Source organism: Crinia signifera, chromosome 2, assembly GCF_055691185.1.
Source record: "Crinia signifera chromosome 2, ASM5569118v1, whole genome shotgun sequence".
Lineage (NCBI taxonomy): Eukaryota > Metazoa > Chordata > Amphibia > Anura > Myobatrachidae > Crinia > Crinia signifera.
In genome coordinates this window covers 343,768,109-343,792,044 of record NC_139218.1, presented here as the reverse complement: position 1 = coordinate 343,792,044, position 23,936 = coordinate 343,768,109, and the positions used below count along the sequence as shown (strand labels likewise).

General features: G+C 39.8%; 1 protein-coding gene across 1 annotated transcript; it reads right to left on the bottom strand.

Annotated features, from left to right (window-relative positions):
• Positions 1-12,834: 12,834 nt before the first annotated feature.
• On the bottom strand, positions 12,835-22,576 carry LOC146059155 (keratin, type II cytoskeletal cochleal-like). Its single transcript, XM_083171274.1, has 9 exons — positions 22,097-22,576; positions 21,737-21,957; positions 21,469-21,529; positions 20,527-20,622; positions 18,405-18,569; positions 17,097-17,222; positions 16,494-16,714; positions 13,781-13,815; positions 12,835-13,233 (listed from the first exon to the last, which is right to left on the bottom strand). The coding sequence occupies exons 1-9, from the start codon at positions 22,547-22,549 to the stop codon at positions 13,058-13,060; spliced, it is 1,554 nt and encodes a 517-aa protein (XP_083027400.1). The 5' UTR covers positions 22,550-22,576; the 3' UTR covers positions 12,835-13,057.
• Positions 22,577-23,936: the final 1,360 nt, after the last annotated feature.

Below are 23,936 nucleotides of genomic sequence, written 5' to 3'. Positions count from 1 at the left end.
TCATGACCGAAAGAGGTCATGCCAGATTTCAAAATTTAGGTTATCAACTAACATCCATCACTGAGGAAGGTTTCTATATGCTGGGGAACATGCTGGTCAGGTTTGATGGTAGTTACCAAAGGCGTAACTACCATAGGTGCAGGGGGTGCAGCTGCTATGGGGCCCAGAGCTGAAGGGGGCCCATCTTTCCTGTCTAAGTAATATATTTTGCATACATTTATCCCATCAGTTGGAAAATAGAGGGCCCTTACAAACTTTTGCTATGGGGCCCACGAATATCTAGTTACGCCTCTGGCAGTCACCCTACCTCTGTCTGTAAGTACATCTGTGGTGATAAATATTTGATCTACAGTCAGTCAGTCCAGTGGACCCCAAAAGGAGGTGTGCCACCACAAGAGTTCCAATGTGAGCACAGCATATCCACGCACATGGTGGCTGTTTTAGTGGTCAAAATCGATCATGTAAATATCATACCACTCGTGCAGAAACACCCCATCACTGTAGACTGGTATACCAACCAATGTTTGCGTAAAAGAACTTGCGGTCATGGTGCCCTTCTCAATAGCTGTAATGCAATGCCCACATGTGGTGCATTTTCTGGCAAGCCCAGACCTTGCCCCCTGCAACTTCTTTGTGTTCCCACAAATCAAGCGCAAAATGAGATACTGTACAGTTTGAGAATCTGGAAGATGTCGTGGAGACATTCATCCAACGACATCTTCTAGGTGGCCTAGGCCTACCAAAACTTGCACTCCTGCACACCCCTGGGCCTGCCTAGGAAACCGGACCAGCAGTTTCCCCAAGTGGCTTGATTTCATGCAACTTTTCACAAATACTTCTGTCGAATAGTATGAAAAAAAGTAATGTTCCCTTCTTCTTTGTAAATGTAATACGTTCTGATTATTCTTCCATAACCTTGCTGAACACCCCTCATACTGTATTTTTGTTTTAATAAAACGTTAGCTCTCTAGAGTTAATTAAAGTTGGAATTAGAATTTTTTTATTAGAAACTAAAGTATAAATTAGAGGCTATAAATACACAAGCGGCAATCTAGACCTTGCTTATTTTCATAAATACCTCGTGGGGAGTTTATATTGTAATGAATTCCTCATTAGTATACTCTGCAGGTTTTGTCATATAAATTATAGGAGATGAATTTTAACAAGGATTGTTACCACCCTTCCCGTATGAATGAAAAAATAATAATATGGAGACCATAGCAGAAATATTGCTCAAGCACCCACAGATGCATTACAGTCTATTCTTAATAGAACAGTACCATATCACAAGGCCCGGCTAGATTATGGGTCACATGGGCCCAATGCCAGTGTCCACATCCACTGTGATCATCACTGAAAAGGAGGCATGACTTTATGATGTGGGTGTGGCTTTACCCGAAGGGGCGTGGCCAACTATCTCAACCCTCATTTCTGTGAATTTGGGGGTCCAGGAGATGTCGACTGTCAGCTTCTACATTATGGCCCTTATTCTGGTTCACTCACAAAGGCAAATTCCTTCTCAAATGGACAAAACCATGTGCACTGCAGGTGGGGCAGATGTAACTTGTGCAGAGAGATTTAGATATGGGTGAGGATTTACTTCAAAGTGAGATCTATTTGCAGTGTAAAAATAAATCAGTTATTATTTACCCTGCACAGAAACAAAATAACACCCAAATCTAAATCTCTCTACACGTGTTACACCCCCCCCCCCCCCCCCCCTGCAGTGGACATGGTTTTGTCCATTTGAGAAGGAATTTGTCTTTGTGAGTGAACCAGAATAAGGGCCTATGAAAAAAGCCAGGTGCTGCACAGTGAAACATCCAGCTCCTAATAGAAACAACCAGCTCCTGCCACTGAGCAGGAGCCGGCGCTTTGTTGTCATCCCTCAGAGGATGACACCTGGGTGTGGCCTGCACCTCCCACAATCACCTTGTGATATCACTTCCTGGTGCTGAAAATTATAAAGGGCTTATTGTAAAAAGTAATATTGGGGTGACCAGTGCAGTGCGTCATGTGGGGTTGTACACTGTTGCTCCAATGCAGAAATGCAGAAAATTTGCAGAATCTTGTGTAAAAAAAATTAATATTTTTGTATTTATGATTGAATAAAACAGTATTTTGTGGCTGAATCCTTTAAGGAGAAATTTATGAAAGCTTGAAGAGAGGCAGGTTTCTGCCATTTCATAGACTGTGCATGATTAACAATACTTAGAAGCTGATTGGCTAATTTGGGAAATATTTCCACTGTAACCCACTCCAATCATTAATATATCTCTCCATTGGGGTAAAAAAATGTAAGACGGAAGTTCTATTGAAGATGGGGAGTTACCTATAGCAACCAATCACATCTACTTCTTATTTATTTAGTCCCTTCTAGAAGATAATAGATATAATCTGATTGGTTGCTATGGGCAACATCCCATCTTCAGATAGATTTCCCATCTTGGTAAATGTACCTCAATGAATGACCAGGTGATGGTAAAACAATCTCACTATTTATTGTGAGACACAGATGTCAATGCCCAGCCAGATACAGGTATGAGCTGATAAACCCACCCTCATCTGCAATGTGGTAATTGAAGACATTGCATGGATGTTCCATGGAGGGACAGCACCTGATGAGAATGCCATAGGCAGCATTGAAACATTGATGAAAGTCTTGTTTTATAATGCTATGGAGTGCCTTACGATCTGTCTGGCGATAGATAGATAGATAGATAGATAGATAGATAGATAGATAGATAGATAGATAGATAGATAGATAATATACTTGTATATTTCACTATTTGTCAAGTGGAACTACAAGTACCAGCGGGCCCTTTAATGCCCCCCATGATTCTCCAAGTCCCTGCAGTGTGGCTTGCTGGGACTTGTAGTCCCACAACATTACACAATAGTTTTATTCTTATATTAACTATGTCATCATCAGCCCAGTGCCCACTGTCCCAGGGCACCAGGGACAGCATCGGACTTCAGCCTGGGCAGGTTTAACTCGGGAGCGGGGGACCCCTACTCATTTTGTCCCCCGTATTTTGGGAACCAGGAACGGCCCTTGAGCCTGGTGCTGTTTTTGTTTCCTGAATTTTGTCCCCCGTATTTTGGGAACCAGGAACGGCCCTTGAGCCTGGTGCTGTTTTTGTTTCCTGAATTTCTAAAACCAGGACAGGTTCTTTGATCCTGGGGCTGGTTATGCCCTTCCCCATTGCATGAAAAGAGGGGCTCTTTGGTGTGACAGTAGTAAATGAGGACATACTGTATCTGTACTATATCAGTATTTTGGTGAGTAACCATAGCTTACCCCCAACCACCCACACACACACAAAACAACAACAACAATTGACTTCTTCATGGAGGCAGCTAGTTTTTAAAAAGAGCTGTGTCCGCTACACCACATTGATACATAGTAAGGTACAGTCATTATTTAGTATTACAATAAACAATTCTAAAGGCCTGAGATTATCAGAGCTTTTAAATAAATATTAATTATAATAATTATTAGTCCCTATCATGAGACTAATTAAACTGAACACTACTGAACAATTGGCACAGCCGAGACTGGTGTAGAGCTAAATGCATTTTGCTGAGGTGCTATTTTTTTGCAGCAAATTATATATTTTACCTAAAAGACACATATAATATGCTGCACATACATACGCCTCATTAGGGCCCAATTTACTAACATTATTTTTACTAATTAATTAACTTATAATTTCGGATCCTGGTGGCTCAGATTTTGCCATCCCTTTATCCCCACTAGACCAGCAGTCTGCCAGCCTGTTTGCCAACCAGCCGCCTGCTCCATGCTGCTTCCCTTTCACCATTAGTGACAGGCTTCTCCCATACCTGTGTTTGAGGCAATGGGAACTAGTGTGTTTTATTTATTTTTTCCCGTGTAAGGGAGGTGGGCACTGTCTTTAGTTATAGTGGGGGAATAATGTGTTTGTTTTAATACTGTTTTGGTCAGTGAATTTGTATTACTGCGGGGGCTAGTGTATTCTTATTACTGTGGGGGCCAGTGTGTTTGTATTAAAGTGGGGACCAATGTATATAGTAACATAGTAATTAAGGCTGAAAAAAAACGTTAGTCCATCGAGTTCAATATATTTGTCTTTCAACTACTGGCTGAGTAAGTCATATTTTAATGATTTCCTTAGTGCCCAAAAATGTATCCAGTATTTATTTAAATTCAATAACAGTAGTTGCTGTAACCGCCCCCAATGAGTTCCAGAATTGTACTGCTCTAATGGTGAAGAATCCTCTTCTTAATTCAGTAGGGAATTTATTTTCCTCCATCCTCAGTACATGTCTGCATGTCCAAAGTATAGGCCTGTTAGTGAACAAATCATCTCCTACTGTAGGTCCATATGATTTCCAATTCTGTATTTGAACATACTAATCATATCTCCTCTCTCCTCTCAACCTCTGTTTCTCCAGTGAAACATATTCACCCCGGGTAACCCTATCTTTGTATTCTAGTGATTCAAGATCTTTTACTAGCTTAGTCGCACTTCTCTGTACCTGTTCCAATTAATTTATGCCCTTTTAAGGTGTGGTGCCCAGAACTGAACACAGTGTTCAGAGTGTTGTCTCATCATTCCCCTTTTAATGCATGCCAGTGTCCTGATTGTTTTGGTGCTGCACTTGAGTAGTGTGCACTATTACCCAAAGTCCTTCTCTACAGCAGCATTTCCTATAATAACTCCATTTAGCCTATAAGTAGCTTGTTCATTTTTGTTTCCATAATGAATTACTTTACATTTATCAATGTTAAACCCCATTTTCCACATTTCCGCCCACCTTTTCAGTTTAATTAAGCCACTTTGTAGTGTATCCTCATCCTTTCCTGAGTTAATTTCCTTACTCAATTTTGTGTTCTCTGCAAATATTGCAATCTTACTCACTATGTCAGTACCTATATCCTTAATGAATATATTAAGAAAGGTGTGTCCCAATATTGAACCTTGCGGGACTCCACTTTGGACCTTGTCCCAGCTGGAATGTATGCCATTTACCACGACTCTCTGTCCCCAATTGTACAACCAGTTTTTAATCCAATTACAAATTTTATCTCCTAACCCTAAACCATGTCAAAAGCTTTAGCGAAATCAAAAAGTATGACATCAACAGGTTTCCCTAAGTCCACCCCCTACTGACTCCCTCATAAAATCTGACATGATCTATTTTTGACGAACCAATGCCGAGCCATACTTATCATCTTCTGTTCTAAGAAATTTTTAATATTTATTTCTTATTATTCCTTCTAATATTTTGCCCACAATGGATGTAAGGCTGACCGGCCTATAATTTTTAGGGTTAGTTTTGCTACCTTTCTTCCATATTGGTACTACATTAGCTATACGCCAGCTATGTACCGTCCCGAGATTATTGGTTAATCGAATATCAGTTATAATGTTGGTGCTATGACAGAACTCAATTATTTTTGTATCCTAGGGTTTATTTCCTCCAGGCCAGGAGATTTGTTACTATTTAGGTATTTTATACTGTTTTCTCACTCAAACATACAGTTTGCAAGCACTCAAAAGCCGAGCATTCAATATTTATTATTTATTATTTATTTACAGTTTCTTATACTGCTTTCACATTGCAGAATTGGGTAATGACACGGTATTCTTAAATGGGACTTTAAAACGGGTCTGAGCCTTGAGACCTTTTACATTGCAGGTGAAAACCGTTTTAAAAATCATTTAATACCATTCAAACATTCAACCCGTTTAACCCCCAAGGGACACGTTTCAAGCCATTGAAATAGAGCTGTTCAAACTGCCAAAAAACTGCTTTAAAACGTGTAGGACTCTGCTTTTTAACCGTGTTTAAATACCGGTTAACTTTAACCAGTAAATCAACTCTAGCACTTTCACATTGCAGCCTTAAACGTTTTAAAATGGAAAAAAAACGGCAATATACCGTTTTAAAAGTGCGATGTGAAAGGGGTATTATATAGCGCAGCATATTCCATTGTGCTTTACAATTGGAAACAACAGTGATTAAACAAACTGGGTAGATACAAACCGACATGGAGGTAGGAGTGCCCTGCTCGCAATCTTACAATCTATAGGGATAATAGGAGGGATACATAAAGACAGAATTCCATAGCATGGCAGTCCCACAAGATTACAGGACAGTCCTGATGGGATGCAATTAGATATGACTGCTACTGGAGGCTGTGTGGAGGTTGCTGAATATGATAAGCTGCCTGAAGAGGTGAGTTTTCAGGGAAGGCTTGAAATGTTGGAGGCTAGAGGAGAGTCTTAGTGTGCGTGGAAGGGCATTCCATAAGGTGGGTGCTGCCCGACAAAAATCCTGCAAGTGTAAGTGGGAGCGAGTAATGGGTGTGGGAGATTCTCTGAAGATTCCTCCCTTGTAAATACTGAAGCAAAAAATGAATTGAATAATTTCGCTTTTGCTTTTCTTCTATTACAAGGATACCCTGCTTATGTTTTAGTGGGCCAATTTTTTCCTTCCTTAACCGTTTCCCATTTATATACAGTAACTAGATTTTTTTGGGATTAGATTTGCTATCTGCGGCTAATTTTCATTCAGTCTCTAATTAGCCATCTTGATTGTATTTTTACATTTCTTATTACATTCTTTATATGCGGCAAATGATTCGAGTGTCCCATCTTTTTTTTCAAACTTTGAATGCCCTCCTTTTTTTAGCCATTTCAAATTTAACTTTGCTGTTAATCTAAATCAGTTTCCTTTTGACATGTTTATTTTATTTACCCTAGGAATAACTATATCAGTGCACTCCTGCAGTATTTTTTTTATTACGTTTGCCACCTTTTAGTAGTATCCATACCTCTAAAAAATTATTTCCAGTTAATATCCTTTCAGGACTCCTCACACTTACCAAAGTTTGCTTTTCTGAAATGTAAGAACCTACAGTAGTTGCTCAAATATAATTATTTTTGTTTAAATTTAAATCAAACGTGATCATATTGTGATCACTGTTCTTCAATGTTTCCCTTATGGTTATGTTAGTAAGAATGTCCCCATTGTTGCTTATCAAGAGATGTAGGAAATTATTATTTCTGGTTGGATTTTTAATAAATTGGTACAAATAGTGGTCATTCCGGGCATCCAATAAAACTGTTCCCCCATAAAATGTTGGATGGTTTATAACACATTCCTACTATAAGTTTGTTAGCCCCTTTAATATTACTTGTGGTTTCTACCAATACAGATTCTAGTGACTCCATTATGCTCTCATTTATGTCTTGCCTTATGTAAGTTTTTAAGAATGGTTTAACATATAAACATACCCCCATCCCCTTCCACCTAATCTATTTTTCTAAACAGAATATGACCTTCTATGTTAGCCTCCCACTCATGTTATTCTTCTTACCAAATTTTGGTAATACCTATGAGATTAAAATCTTCGGTACTTGTGTAGTTTGGCGGCGCCCATCGCATACCATAAGGCGATATTGTACAATGCCATACAATTTTAAAATTGTATGACATTGTATATGGCATACAATGCCATACAATGCGATGCGATGCGATTAAACATTGTATAAGCACCCTAATGGGTGCTTACAATGTTAAATGCACCCCCCTGCCACCCCCCCACTATAAACGTGAACCCGAAGCGTGGCGAGGGGCGGCGGTACGCGTCCTCCGACCTTTTCATACCCCCACTATCCACGTCGGCGTGGAGTTGAGAATAGAAAGTGTGGCGAGTGCTGCGAGCCACCGAGCCCGAAGCGTGGCGAGCGCAGCGAGCCCCGTGAGGGGACGCAGATACCTGTGAAGGCCGCGAGGGGACTCCGATACCTGTGAAGGTATCCGCGTCCCCTCGCCACGCTTCGGGCTCGGTGGCTCGCTGCGCTCGCCACACTTTCTATTCTCAACTCCACGCCGACGTGGATAGTGGGGGTATGAAAAGGTCGGAGGACGCGTACCGCTGACCCTCGCGGGCTCGCTGCGCTTGCCACGCTTCGGGTTCACGTTTATAGTGGGGGGGTGGCGTAGGGGTGCATTTAACATTGTAAGCACCCATTAGGGTGCTTAAAAGCACCCTTTAGGGTGCTTATACAATCTTTCATCGCCTAGGGGGCAAAAATCGCGTCGCATTGCATCGCATGCCATCGGTTGCATGGCATGCGATGCAATGCGATTAAAACATTGCGCGATGGAGATGGGGCGCCGCCAAAATACACAAGTACCAAATCTTCTTCCAAATCTAGGGAATCTCATAATTCAGATAAAGGCATTTCAGATCTATTTTTTCCTTCGCACTTGTTGTGTTACCTGTTACAGTTGCAGAAGGTTCCTGAAATGATAAATCAGTATCTGTATCAATATTTGTATTTGGCTGTGTGTCTCTCATACACTTTTCGTATACCTTCTTCCCTTCTTCCTCCCTTCCCCTTGCTTTCTCCACAATGTAACAGTCTTTGCCCTCTACCCTGCACTAATTTATTGCTCAATGGTTTCTTACTATTTCCTTCCCCTAGTTTTAAATCTCCACCAGCCTTCACACCACTCTACCTCTGAGCACCGCTGCCCTCTTCTCATTAAGGTGCAATCCATCACAGCAAAAGAGATGGCCCCTGACTGATAAGTCCACCCAGTTTTCTAGGAACTAAAATCCCTTCCTTCTGCACCAATCTTTGTGCCACACGTTACCCTTTCTTATCTCCCTCTGTCTCCCTGAGCTAGCTCGTGGCACAGGCGATAGTTCTGAGATTATTACCTTAGATGTCCTCACCCTAAATTTATTGCTTAGATCCCGAAAGTCAATTTTAATGAAATCTCATCTACCACAGACTTTGTTGTTGGTGCCAACATGCACAAAGCCCACTGGATCTTCCCCTGCCCCTCCTAATAATCTGTCCACCCGGTTCGGAATATGATGTACACGAGCACCCGGGAGACAACAGACTGTCCTGATAACAGATTGCCCTATCCAATGTATTTGTTTGCTTACTATGGGTGCTAATGGCATTGATTAATTAAAGTGAGGGCCAATGTATTTGTATTGATATGGGAGTCAATTTGTTTGATAACTTTGGGCAGGGCCAGATTAACAATGGAGCAGATGAAGCTGCAGTTCTAGGTCTTAACAGAAAATAGGCCCCTCATCATGACATCATGATAATCACCAGACACCAGCTGGCCACAAGGTTAGCTATATATCATTAGCAATAAAATTGTGTTTCTATTTTACACACAATTAGTACATGTTTCTACTGATATATCTTTAGGGAGACATTGGGGCTTATAGAGTATAGGTTCTACATACCTACATGTCATAAGCCTCACTTCCTCTATGTCTCATTATAGGCCCTTAAACATTTTTAGCTCCAGGCCCATAAGGCACTTATTCCGGCCCTGACTATGGGGGCCAATGTGATTGTGTTACTGTAGGATCCAATGTGTTTGTTTCATTTTCGTGGTGCCTTGGCAATGTGAATGTCTTGTTCAGTGTGCTGCGAGTTGAAAATCACTGTTCTACTGAGTATTGATCAACTATCTTAATCCAGGTCAATCAGGAATTATTCCTTTATATTATATTAATTTTGTGTTTATGTTTGGGAATTGTGTATAAGGGTACTACTGTAGACTGTATATAAGGGCACTACTGTAGGCATTGTGTATAAGGGCACTACTGTAGACATTGTGTATAAGGGTACTACTGTAGACATTGTGTATAAGGGCACTACTGTAGACTATATATAAGGGCACTACTGTAGGCATTGTGTATAAGGGCACTACTGTAGACATTGTGTATAAGGGTACTACTGTAGACATTGTGTATAAGGGCACTACTGTAGACATTGTGTATAAGGGCACTACTGTAGGCATTGTGTATAAGGCCACTACTGTATACATTGTGTACAAGGGCATTACTGTAGGCACTGTGTATAAGGGCACTACTGTAGACATTGTGTATAAAGGCATTACTGTAGGCATTGTGTATAAGGACACTACTGTAGGCATTGTGTATAAGGGCACTACTTTAGACATTGTGTATAAGGGCACTTACTGTATACATTGTGTATAAGGGTACTACTGTAGACATTGTGTATAAGGGCACTACTGTAGACATTGTGTATAAGGGCACTACTGTAGACATTGTGTATAAGGGCACTACTGTAGACATTGTGTACAAGGGCACTACTGTAGACATTGTGTATAAGGGCACTAGTGTAGACATTGTGTATAAGGGCACTACTGTAGACATTGTGTATAAGGGCACTACTGTAGACATTGTGTATAAGGGCACTACTGTAGACATTGTGTATAAGGGCACTACTGTAGACATTGTGTATAAGGGCACTACTGTAGACATTGTGTATAAGGGCACTACTGTAGACATTGTGTATAAGGGCACTACTGTAGACATTGTGTAAAGGGGCACTACTGTAGACATTGTGTATAAGGGTACTACTGTAGGCATTTAAATCTTTATCCCATCAAGGGGTGCCAAAATCTTTATTTGCTTACCAAAACAAATAAGTTAGGAGAGTCCCTGCTACCCCTTACCCAGGCACTAACTAGCTAACCAGTCGTAGCCACGTGATCCCACTGTGGAGCGGACCTGAGTGTGTGGGGATATGTGAGGAATTAACCCTGAATTTTACATGAGTCTCCATATAATTTGTTAATCTCTCTCATAAAAAACTGGGATGAACCACACTGTTTGTCTCACGACAGTAAACAACATTCTTTCTAGAACTGCTGCATCTGTCATCAACCTTCTTTAAACCATTACTAAAATAGGAAAATGGGAATCAAGGGAATGCTGAGAAAAGAAGGACATACAGTAGCGGCTGCACAATGTTCTATTCCAATTGGAGCAATTAAAAGGACTTGCGTTTGACAGTCCCTCTATTCCAAAAGAACCCAATGTGTTTACATCCTAGACATTGGATTTGTAAATGGATCAGAGGTGTAACTCGGGAAGGCAATGGAGTCATCTGGAGCCTGGCTCCTTCTATCAAGGGGGCACCGCTACTCCTTTTTGAATCAGTGAATTGAAAGCCATCGATATTGCTTCTGTGGATGTCTCCCCCCTCCCAGTAGGGCAACAGACGTCACACTCTCTTTATTCTAAATATAATTTTTGCAAGTACTACACCATGTACTACACCCATGACCTGTTCCACTAGAAGCAGATACCATACTGATTGAGCTATTTTCTCCTGCATAGGAAGCATGCGAATACTAGCTATATTAAATTACTATAATATATAGCTCTGCATAATAGCGATGTTTTGGAACTTTTGGAACAAATTGCTGAATCCTGTGAAATCCAAAGATAATCCAGCCAATGTACTTCCTATTGTTTCCAGATTTAATGTAGCCTACGAGGCTATGATGTCAAGTGTTAAATCAAAGTGGCCCATCTTGCAATCAGATAAATCTCTCCCGTTCAGAGAGACACGTGCAATGCCCCAATCTAAAACAACTGTTGGTCAAAACGGATATTGTATACAAGCCAGAAAAAGTGATTACATCTTGGTTACCTAACAAGCCACTAGGGAACTTCCGCTGTACCTGTGTCACTTGCCAGTTTTTGCTGCCTTCGGACTCGTTCAACCACCCCCATACTGGCAAATCCTACAACATCCGTTATCATTTTACTCTAGTTTTGTGATATACACCATCATTTGTCCGTGCAGTCTAGTCTATGTGGGCAAGACGGAGCGGAAACTGAAAGAGAGAATGGCTATGCATAGGAGCTCCATATGCAATGCCCTAGAAAGTGGTAGGAGCGACCAACCGGTTGCTAGACATTTCATCATACACAAACATTCCCTCTCCAGTTTAAGATACCGTATCATTGACTGTATCCCACCATCCAAAATGGGTGGGGACAGGTCTCGTTTACTACTTCAGAAAGAGATGTGGTGGATCCACCAGTTGGATTGCATCTCACCACGGGGCCTGAACGAACAGTTTTCATTATCTGTTTTTCGCAAAAAATTGGCATCATATGTATTGTTCTTGCCCACCCGCCTAGCGTATATTCCTCATGTGCATTGCTTACATTGTATTGTTTATATGGCTTTTTTGCTAGTTACTATCTACAACCATATTGATGCCACTTCCTGGTTTTAGCATTCTTGTTGTCTTGGTGATGGTTCTCTGTCACGGTCTGGCACGTCCTGTGTTAATGACGTCAGCCATTCAGAACAGGGGGGTGTGTGTTTGGTCCCGTCCCCCCCGCTTCTACCTGCACATGGTGGCATCTATTTAAGGTCAGTATTGTCTAATGTTTCTTATCCTGATGACAAATTAAATTTAGAAACGTTGATGATAAGGCAACTTGTGAAGTTCTTCTGAGAGTCGTGAGTGCCGCACCATCCAGCCTGCTATACTGCCTTTTCTGAGCTGCGGAGGCACCGACCGTATTGTATATTGTTATTTGGAGTGCCGGACCATCTCTTTCTATATATATGTATATATATACACTCCCACGATTGTAAATAATGAACAGCCTAACACAGGCACATCTAGTTCAATTGTTTCATTAATTTATTTGCAACCCAGGGAGTGCCACCATCGTGGGAGTGTATTGGAAACTCTAGCAGTCTGGGAGGGCACCCAGGTCCATTAGGATATGTCACCACTGAACTGGATACCATATTCAAATGATCAATAATTCATGGTACCGCACATTTGTGTTACCACTACATACTGATGAAATAAGATTCCCCATTTCCAGACCAACCCCATTTATCTGAGTTCCTCAATAATTGGAGTTGGGATTAAATACATTGGCAGCTGCTCTGTATAAATAAAATGCAATGGTGCCGTAGATTTAAAATGCAGTTTATTTTAGAATAATGTGCACGAGTACAGAAGTAGCAGAAAAGACAGGGCAAGGCCTGCTAAATACCAAAGCAAAGACTACAATACAAAGAAACTATGAGTAGTGACAAAGCTGTATGCAGACTAACAAGCAATATTTATATTTGTGAATAATTATAAATGATCACATCCATATATATATTGGCATACTTGACCACCTAGTCAGAAGTTGGATATAATTGTAAAATTAATTTGAGTTGACAGTTTTTCATTAGTTGCACTTCCTGCAACTACTGCTAGTGGTAGAGGCCGCAGCGCGATGTGATGCTGTCCCACTCCTGCTATGTTGTCCTGCAGTACTGCCCGCGGTACTCCGGGTGTTGCAGGAGCCTGTTCCGCAGTCAGCTGCACCATGGCTAGGGGTCTTCCCAGCACTGCTGTGCACAGCTGTAAAGATATACAGATAGTAATTAGGATGCTCAACCCAAATTATTGAGCCTATACAGCTGCTGGCCCATACATCAGACCAACTTTCCTTCTACCATCCAACTAGTTGGTTAGATGGAATAAAATCTGGTACTGGATAGAAGCAAATGTAATTTGTAATTAAGTCATTTGTTTCCCAAATCGGAAAATGGACAACAACTGTCACTCAGACAATGTACTGTAGTTGGACCTATTTGATTTCACTGAATGTTTTTGTCCATTGTCCTGAGTTTGTGAGCAAATTGCTTTTTGGCATTTGCCCCCATACAGTACCAGATTTTCAGTCCAACCAACCATCTAGTTGGATGGTTGGATGAAAGTTGGTCTAGTGTATGGCCAGCACATTATCAATAAATCAATCAAATAAAGTACACTATAGTAAAGTGTGTCCTTAATTATTAAAAGACATGTGTTCCGTATAGAGTCTACATGTAACATACTCTTCACCAATTGTACCCTTACAGCCTACTCCTGTGTATATATCAGTACTAATAAAAGGCATACTTACATATTTTAACATGGTTGTCAACTTCTCCATGCATCCTGTAAAATAATGATGTTTGATGAAATAAATTAAATGTTTAAGAAAATTAAGGGAAACAAAAGGAATTTGAACACTTTGAAAAGCAAATGTCATCCTCCATCATAGTTACATTGTCCTGTGAGCTACATATCCCCGCAGAAAAACTAAGTATTACAAAAGGTTTAGTGAACTACGTTACTTACTAAAATATCATCTTTGGTCGCAAAAACATATTTTTTTTTTTTTTTTTTTTTTTTTTTTTTTTTATTCAAAAAAAACATATACATACCATTTATATAACAGTTGACATACAGACAGACAATAGACATTATTGGTTTACTTTAGCATCTATGGGACATCCCCCGCACAGTCTTACTGATTTTACCTTAGCTAGCTAGCTTGTCTGCGTACTACGCAGTTTTATAACAGCGAGATTGTTATGTGTTACTATTCTGCTGCTGTCATACCGTGCCAATATTGCTTGGGGCTTTTCTGTACTCAATATTGCCTATTGTACATTTAATAAACATTACATCACTAGACAATACAAAACAATACAATAAGCGGTTGATACGGTGACCTTTGTCCATTTCATTAAAATTTTTGTTGCATACATATACTGATAGAAAAAAAAAAAAATTTTTGGCTTTACAACATATGTTCCAGATATACTTTAAGCATGGTTCTTAGGTACTAAGATGTCTAGGTCCACCCCCTTTTCTCTTTCCCCCATTTATTTTGTTGTGTTATCACCATTTTGTTATATTATCACCATTTTAACCAGTGGATTGTGAACCTTTATGTAAATTTTTTTTTTTTTTTTTTTTTTTTTTTTTTCCCCTCCTTTGTGGTTTTTATTATTAATTCTATACTACAGTTTTACTTTGTCTTGTGTTGTTACAACATAATCTGTCATTTCCGTTTTGTGTGCTACGTGTTTAGACTCGCATAGCGAGAGTTAATCCATCTGTGCCAAATTTTAAAAAAAGTGCTTATATTGCCTCTATTTGTGTAAATAAATTTCTCTTGTGCCATTGTGTAATTAACTAATTTTACCCACGCACCGTACTCTGGGCCTTCCTTTGCCATCCATTGTCTAGCTATTTGAACCTTGGCAAGTGCACAAACATTATTAATATAGACTTTGTCAAATTTATTATAGCTACCCCCATTACATATTCCCAGTACACAGCACTTTGGTCCCAGGAGACTTATAGCTATCCCAGTATTGTTAATCGCCCTGACCACTTTACTCCAAAACGATCTCAGAGCCACACATTCCCATATGAGGTGCCACATTGTGCCTATTTCTCCGTCGCAAAAACATATTGATAAATTTCAAATTTGAAACTAATGCAAAAAGCATTTAAAATGAATCAAACTATAAAATGCAAAACAATATATAATAAATTCCAAATTTTTAGAAAATATATTTACTGTATAATATGTATCATTACATAAAGCTAATTAAATATATAAATACTAGCAACTTATTTCCTTTCAGGTGAGCGATGTCATGGTGTCTTATCATTGTACATTAGGAAGATTTTGGCATATAGATATTTCAGGGCATGAATAAAAGGTGTTTGGGTGCCATTATCAACTTTATGGTGTCACTGAAAGGCAAATTAACACCATCTATGTTACAATTAATGATACTTTTGATTTAACAAATGTTTCCAAACAATCGTTTTTATCCATTTTCAGCATTTGGGAGCAAATGGTTGACTGTCCTTTTCTCCCATACATTGCCAGATTTGTGATCCCACCGGAGAGACTGGACAGACATATCTCTCTGTGTGTATGCACCTTAATAGTTAGCATGTACTGAGGAGCCCATTGGCAATGGTTATGCCAATGATCACTGCTGTGCAACACTGCAGAGTCCTGGGATCAGGTTGCCGCTACCTCCAAAGAGTGAAATCCCAACCCGTACGAGTATGCAAATGACTTGCGAAAATATCTCTGTTCATTGCACAGCTGCGAATCCTATTGCAACTTACCATCAATGGATTTTTGATCGAGGCCGAAGCTTAAATTACACACACTTCCCGAAAACGCATGGGCACAACTGTGTTTTTTCTGTTACTCCCCGATAATGGCCGGTTACCACCAACAAATTACTATTTCCTGTCAGTTAAACTGTGGGCAGATTGCAAATAAAAAATATAATGATTTTTGTTGCAGGTGGGCTGCAGTCCAGGTGGGCTCCGGCCCAGACCCATGCACAATTTTCGAATTCAGACAGCAGTGAAGAGGTCAGAATTACCCCCTTAATCTTGAATGAAACATATTCCTTAAAGTGATGCCTGTTGTCCTGAGTGGATAGAGGTATTCTTATGGATTGATGGCCAGATGTGATCAAATTAAGTGATAAAATGAAGAGTGATAAAGTACCAGCCAATCAGCTCGTGACTAGGCTGAGTTTGAATAATAAAAGGGAGAGTTAGGAGCTGATTGGTTGGTGGTATATCACTCTCCATTTTATCACGTTTCAAGGCTTAGTACATCTCACCATCTAGCATCCTTGAATACAAGTTTTGCTTGATTTTCATTGCATACTTACCTGCTCAAACCAAGGCCCTTTTAGTGGCTATGTATCTTTATAATTGGTTATTTATATCTCACAGCACAGGATCGTTAAACGATTTTAATGTCACCTAAAGTCTCTATGATTAGCACACAGAGGATCACCCACCTGCTTTCCTCTCCCTCCAAGAGAGTCCTGTATGTGGCAATTTCAATATCCAGGGCCAGCTTCACGTTGAGTAGAGCCTGGTAGTCACGAAGCTGTGAAGCTAAATCCTCTTTAACTTTCTGCAGTGCAGCCTCCAGTTCACATAATTTGGATTTGGCATCTTTCACTGTATGCTCCCCGCGACCTTCGGCATCAGCAATGGCTTTCTCTAAAGCAGCGACCTTTAAGACATCTCTTACATTAATACACGGATACTCAGTCAAGTTTTAAAAATAAACAAATCTATTAATTACATCCTCCGTAAAAATTCTGAACAATGTGTGTTGGTGATTGCCGCTACTGTATGTCCTACTGCGTGTGTTGCTGAGGCAATTAACAGTCATTTTCCTGTGTAACTCTAGGGGGTGAGGTAAAATGAGCGATGATGCTGATCGCAGAGTGCCTTTGTCTAACCCTCCAGCAGCATATGAGGTACATCGCCATTGCCACCAGTCTGCCTTGTTTCTTCCGATCATTACTACAATGATGTAATTTTCCCGTCCCACCTGGACATGCTCAGATCTCCCAGAGAAGAGAAGGACAAAGAACTATGCCCTACTGTACCTGTTTCTTTACACATTCAATTTCTCCCTGCAGTCTCTTGATCATGCTTTTTAGGTCCATAATCTCATTCTTGCTGTTCCGTAGGTGGTCCCCATGTTGGCCGGCTGTATCCTTCAGCTGCTGATACTAATAAGACCAGAATGGAAAAACACATATTCATGAAGGTAGCTTAAGATCAATAATAAATACTGTAGGATTTTAAAAGAAATCAAATTGCATCTCTGTAATCTGTAATCTGTAACTAGGGGTTGGCCAAGATGGCACTTACCAGTGTCAACTGCAGAAAGGACCACCTGACTGCATCTGCTAACTGTTAGTGGTCCCATCTGGTACCCACATGACACATTCTAAACCTTTATTATTATTCATTAAAATGAGCTTCATTTGCTCTGTCCAGCGATAGCCAGATTCTTGGCAATTACTCAAAGTGCCCATCCATTAGTGTGATATAGCACTTTTTCACAAGATGTTGACCAATCTGTCTGATTAATCATGTTAGAGTTGCATCGTATTTGTTTTTTCTCTGTATCTGATCCAATGCACGGTCCTGTGCGCATTGGATCAGATCCAGAAATCATCATGGCTGCCACAAGGATTTTTCAGATCTTACAACTATGCCTGGGATTGCATGTGATACGGTGTATGCAAAAGTACCACTTCTGGTGTATCATATGCGATCCTGCCGACCGGGAGCTGTCCGGGGAGTTTGGCGGGTTATTGCATGCAAGGTTCGGATGCGATACCTCACACTAGAGGATGGGGTGCTTCAGAGTGAATGCAGAATCCAATGCTTAGTACTAGGCTGCAGCCCCAGCATTTTAGTGGGCAGGACTGGTGGCTACACAGTACATCCCATAGAGTTCAGACACTGTTGATATATATGGCAGTGGCACCAGCCATGAATATTTAGAAGCCTATAACTTCAGGGTCATCAATAATACTGTTGGAGAATTTATGAGCTATAATTATTATTTAAATGTTGGGGGTATCAAGTCATCCACTTTGCCAGGTGGGCTTGAATTCCTATGTACAGCTCTGGTCTCAGGCATTGTTCACACGCATATGCAGTGACGCTTTGTTCTACAATTAGAATGTCTATGTCCATAACAGTTGGACTTAGAGCTAATAAAAGTTCATGTGTGATTTCATAATCTGATTGGTCTATTGCAAGACCAGCTGTCGACAGAGCCAAGAAAAATAGGGCAAGAAGTACTTCATTGGATTTTAAACATGAAGGTTTGGACAGTTAGGAGATGTAACAACATGTTATACCTTAAAGCACTAATCTAAGCAGACAATACCACTTACTTTTTTATCATAAACGGCTTTAGCCTCAGCTCTGCTTCTGGCTGCAATGTCCTCATACTGAGCCTTAACTTCAGCAATAATCCCGTCCAGATCCAGGTCTCGGTTGTTGTTCATTGTCAAGACAACATTAGTGTCAGAACTTTGTGCTTGCATGTCCGCCATTTCCTGTAACATAGCAATGTTGTCTCTATTAGCCAGAATAACAATACCTGCATGCTTTCATGCCGCCAATAAATATCCAGGACACTGGTTATTAATTGGTCAGGACCAGTGAACACTGGAGAACTCTGACAGATCGCTGTGGGCTGAGCGATTGGAGCATCCTGCATGATCTAGAATCGCTCAGAACACTCATCTCCTGTCTCACTCTGTGTGTAGGGTGCATTAGGCAAATAATAAATATTACTGTTATAATTTGTGATTCAGAAGATACTGCAGTGCTCTATTGATAATGGGGAAATATGGCATTTTAAAAACAGGGTCATATAAGGTAGACAAAATATGATTTATGAGATTATATATATTATAATGGGAAATTGCCACATGTAAGACAAGAAGAGTGGTTCAGAGTGAAGATTGGCGCAGTTGTGAGGGTACAATAGCTTGAATGGTATAAATGGTAGTATTGTAATATTTTCATATGACTTTTTCAAGAGCATTTAAAGACTTGAAGACTGCGGGATATAACTGAGTTATAGATTGGGCTGTAGGGAGGGGTGTGCGAGTGGTGCCATTGTGTTCATCATTGTTGCTGCCCCAAAGAACCAGCATATTGCTAGTAGGGTGTCTCTAATAGTACCCTTTGGCCAGTGGTGCTGCTTCAGTTGTACTCGAAGCATCCAAAGTACACCCCCTACATTGTGTAGATTCACCAGGCAGCTCTTCTTCAATACTTCTGCTGGGGGCACTGCTCTAGTGCCGGTTATGGGTAAGGTCAGTAGTGGATCTTAGAGAGATTTGAGGTATATTAGGGGATAGTGTTGCTGAACGGACATATTGGCAGCCAGTGTAGGGATATGCAGAGAAATGTTGTTACATAATCTTAAATAGAGGAAACAGCATTGTTGCTGCATTAAAGCCAGAAGTGATGAAACAAGAGTAAGGGCAATGCCATTTATGGGAATTTTGCAGTAGTCCAGCTGGGAGAAGACGATACTGGATCATTGTATTTGTACTATAGCATAAGCAACTGTGAATGTTGCACAATTCCCTTTTCATGGTTAAGGAAACTTATTTATTGGTTAAGGCTACTTACTTATTGCAAACTTAGAGAAAAAGCTAATCACAACAATCAGCCATATTGCAAATCCACCTTTACAAAAACATCAAGATAAGGAACTGGATAAGGTGCTGAGTCAGATGACAAATGTCACCACTTATAACCCTCACATGATTTCATCATGCATAAGCCACATGGTATTTAGGTAACTCCTAAATAGTGTAGGTATGTGGATTGTGGCATAAAGAAACCACAGAGAACATGGAAACATATATAATATAGAGAGCATGGCATTGTAGGACTCTGTTGTACATAAGAAGAGAGCAAGGGGGGAGATTTGTCAAATCGTGGTGAAAGTTAACGAGAGATAAAGTGGAGAAAAGTACCACCCAGTCATTTACTAACTTATAAATAAAATTATAATAATAATAATAACAACAACAACTTATTTTTCAAATGCATCTGAGCTGCTTTGTTGGTACTTTCCCACGCTCCTCTTTATCTAATTCCAAGGTTTGATACACCCCCCTAGTCCCTAACCAAACTACATTGTAAGTGCAAGAGCGGAAGTTATTTAAGATGTTGCTCTGTATTCTTCCCATCAATGATAGTCTAGATAAACAAATAAAAGATTTCTCATGAAGTTGATATTAAAATGAAAAAAATTATTATTGCACAAATGCATACCTAGATGTTGTATCTGTGATGTGATTAAAGTAAATCAGTTGTAGGATTACATTTCAAAGTTTTATCCACCCTGCAATTAACTTATATCATAAAATGTGTTAGACAACATAATCTTTGCATGACAATTGCTCTGCAATTGTTAATTATATAATGCTTTGATCTCATATCTTAGATAACTCCAGCCTAGACATTGATAAGAAATAATATTATCAGTACCGCATCATAGAGGGTCTTCAGGAAGTGGATCTCATCAGTTAAGGCCTCTTCCTTGGTCTCCAACTCAGCCTTTTGCATATACAAAACATCCACTTCCTTAAAAAGATAAAAGCCTGTCAGAGAGGTCACATAGAAGTTTTTGTGGAGTATATCTCGCAAGTTTCTAGCCACTACATACACATTTGGTCACTTGAATCAGTATTTTATATAAAAAAAACCTATAAAAAGAAATATAGATCTAAAATGATTGCATTATTTCTGGATTGGTATCATAGGATTCAACAACAATGCATCACAGTCAATAAATCAGAATTCAATTTGTATTGAATGAACCATATGGGATTGACCAGACAAAAGCTTGGTAAAGACGTCATCAACTTCAAAATCAAAGCCTGGAGTTGGCACCTTCTTATTACAAATAATAATAATAATAAGAAGAATTAGAATTAAAAAAATATATGATGCTGATGTATATTTAAATCACATGAACAGTATAAATGCAACAGAAACCCACATGACCATGCCCAGCTGAATAAGCAATACAGTAAATGCTGAAGGATACATACAGTACCACACCATCTTGCTAAGCATCGAAAAAACTAGCCAGCAAGCCTGGGCCCCAGGGAGGCCTGGACCAAAGTGCATTATTACTGCTCCTCTTGGCGGCCATGGTCACAGTAAACATGTATTTTACTAGAGAAACTATGATAGGTATAACGTAGCCACTACACATTTTCTGAAACACTGTGGTAATATACACCTAAGATACATTAAAAATGCTATAGAATGTTTTAACATTTGCTCCATACGGTATTTCAAAATGAATATATTTTATGTTCACCTGGAAGAAATATATTGCATGTTAGTGTGCGCTTCATTAATGCACAGGATATGAAGACTCACAATAAATGACTCTAATTGGACTTCCGCACTGATGCTTACCTTTTTCAGGGATACAAACTCATTTTCAGCACATGTACGCTTATTAATCTCTTCTTCATATCTAGAAACAAATATAATTAGAACCATGTAGTTGACCACTACTTTATATAAAAAATGTTATACAGTACGAAACTCATAGTGATTGAACTGTGAACGTTTACAGAACATCCCACTGTGTAAACAAATCAGGAAATTTTAATAAAGACCTTTTAAAAAAAAAGGACACATACAGTAACAACACAAAGTCTAAAATATGTTTTGTACGTACTTGGCTTTAAGCTCCTCCACCACATCTTGCATATTTTTTAGTTCCCCATCTAGGCGGCTTTTTTCATTTTTGGTGGTATCCAACTGTCTATGAAGACTGCTAATATATGCTTCAAACAGTGGCTTGATATTGTCTTTCTTAGAGGCATTCTTTTGACTTTGCTCTTGCAAAAAGCACCATTTTGTTTCCAGAATTTGATTTTGTTGCTCCAGGAATCTGACCTAAATCCACAGATAGAAAAAGAAACACAATGCAGCATGGTTAGATGTTTGAACAAATAAATAATTCATGATATACAGTATTGCCTGGTACATAAAGGAATAGAACATTTGGAAAACGGTTGAAGGAGTCATGTTGTACCTTGTCTATGAAGCATGCAAACTTGTTGTTAAGAGACTTAATCTTCTCCCGTTCTTCACTCCTGACCTTCTGGAGATTTGGATCAATATCACTTTTGACTGGTTGGAGAAGCATATGGTTGACAGTGACATTTTGTATACCTCCTGGAGGACATACAGGGAAACTTTCACTGCTTTTGCCCAAGCTTTTATTGCCACCCATGCTGAAACCGCGATGACTGCTTGGACTGATGGAAATCCTTTTGTTCCCGCCTAAGCAATATAGACTTGATGAGCCAAATCCACCATTTCCACCACTGTGATGGGCATGGTGACCTCCAGAGACTCCAGGTTGTACTACTGAAGAAGAAGAGAAACTGTGGCCTTTTCCACCATGTCCACCACCAGTTGAGTGACTGCTAAAGTTCTTGCCACAGGATCCTCCAACGCTGCACTTGCCAGCTTGCCTACTCATTGTAGCTTCCTATAGATGTGGTTACACAGAGTGCTGAAGCAGATAAAAGGATAGATTTGACCACATTGAGGGCGCAAGCCTTTTATATGCTTTGAGATAAGGGCTTGGTTTTATGGGAAAACCATTATTTGAATGTAGTAATGGGCTTGTTCTTGGGCAAGGCAGATCTAAGGCACTAACTATCTTTTAGCATTTACTAAATATAGGCGTAAATTAGATTGCCCTAATTCATCTATGAAAATATAAATTACTCTGTTTACATGATGAACTTAAAAGCAATTTAAATTAAAAATGTTTTATAGGCAGCGTTATCACAGAACAAGTTTGTCCTCATAACTAAGAGATCTCTACAACAGAAGGTAAAACCCATCAGTCATCCTGTTTGTTACAATGTGCCATCTATGGGGGTTATACAGAGCTATTTGCTGTTGTGTGAATTTGCAAACCGATCGATTATGGGATGACTGCGCATACATCGGGATTGTAGCATGCATGTGCGAAGTCAAAAATGTAAAAAAATCAGTGATTACTTATTTTACAATCCCCTCGCAACTTGACTGAAAGAATGCCCCCGCTTGGAGGTGGTTACCTGCCGTTTTCTGGGACTGTCCGGAAAAACTCAGTCATGAGCAAGTGTTTTCAGGGATGGTCTGTGACATCAGCTCCGGCCTTGAACATACGGTTTCTGTCACAGAGATGTGGAAAGGTCAAAGTTACGCACACTTGGACAGACCGGGAAAATCCTTAGATGGTGAGGGAGTTGCATGTGGATTTGCAGCTGGCAGGTCCAAGTCATTCGCAGACTTGCACAGAGTGGATTTTTACTCTGGTTGGCAACTATCTGATTGCACGGCTCTTCAAATTTGCACAGCAGCGATCAGGTTTAAATCAGGACCTATGTCTTCAATTTTACTATGATTAAATGTTCCTCTATTAGGGCTGAATTTTTTGTATATTTATTTGATAAAAGTTATAATTAGATAAATAACCCAATAAGCTGTCCAATACAGTATTTGATATGATTCAGCAGATATATAAAAAGTGCAAATTAACCATTTCAATAACTTAAGGTGCCAATGCACGGTACAATATTCCTGTGCGTTTTGCGCTAGATCCCATCGCAAGCGATTTGCTTACGATGCGATGGGGACCTAGTTCAAAAAGCACGGGCTGCAGAGACTTTATGTGCTGTGCGATGGGATGCCCACGTGTGTACGCATTGCGCAGCACCCTTGCACCATGTATGGGTACCTTTACTTTATAATCAAAAAGTCCTTTAAAATAAGTTATTATGATTTTTTCCCATAACATAAAACACCCACATCCAATAAAAATTGCCTTGATGGATAGTCTATTGGGTTTAATTGTTCTGCTATATCCAACATCT

Bases quoted from the DNA above. Each gene is read 5' to 3' on its own strand.
- LOC146059155 (XM_083171274.1), bottom strand. From the start codon at position 22,549: ATGAGTAGGCAAGCTGGCAAGTGCAGCGTTGGAGGATCCTGTGGCAAG. The intron at 21,958-22,096 runs GTACAACATGAC...CTGTGGATTTAG, and splicing joins TTGCATGCTTCATAGACAAG to GTCAGATTCCTGGAGCAACA. The intron at 18,570-20,526 runs GTACTGATAATA...GCTATGTTACAG, and splicing joins TGAAGACCCTCTATGATGCG to GAAATGGCGGACATGCAAGC.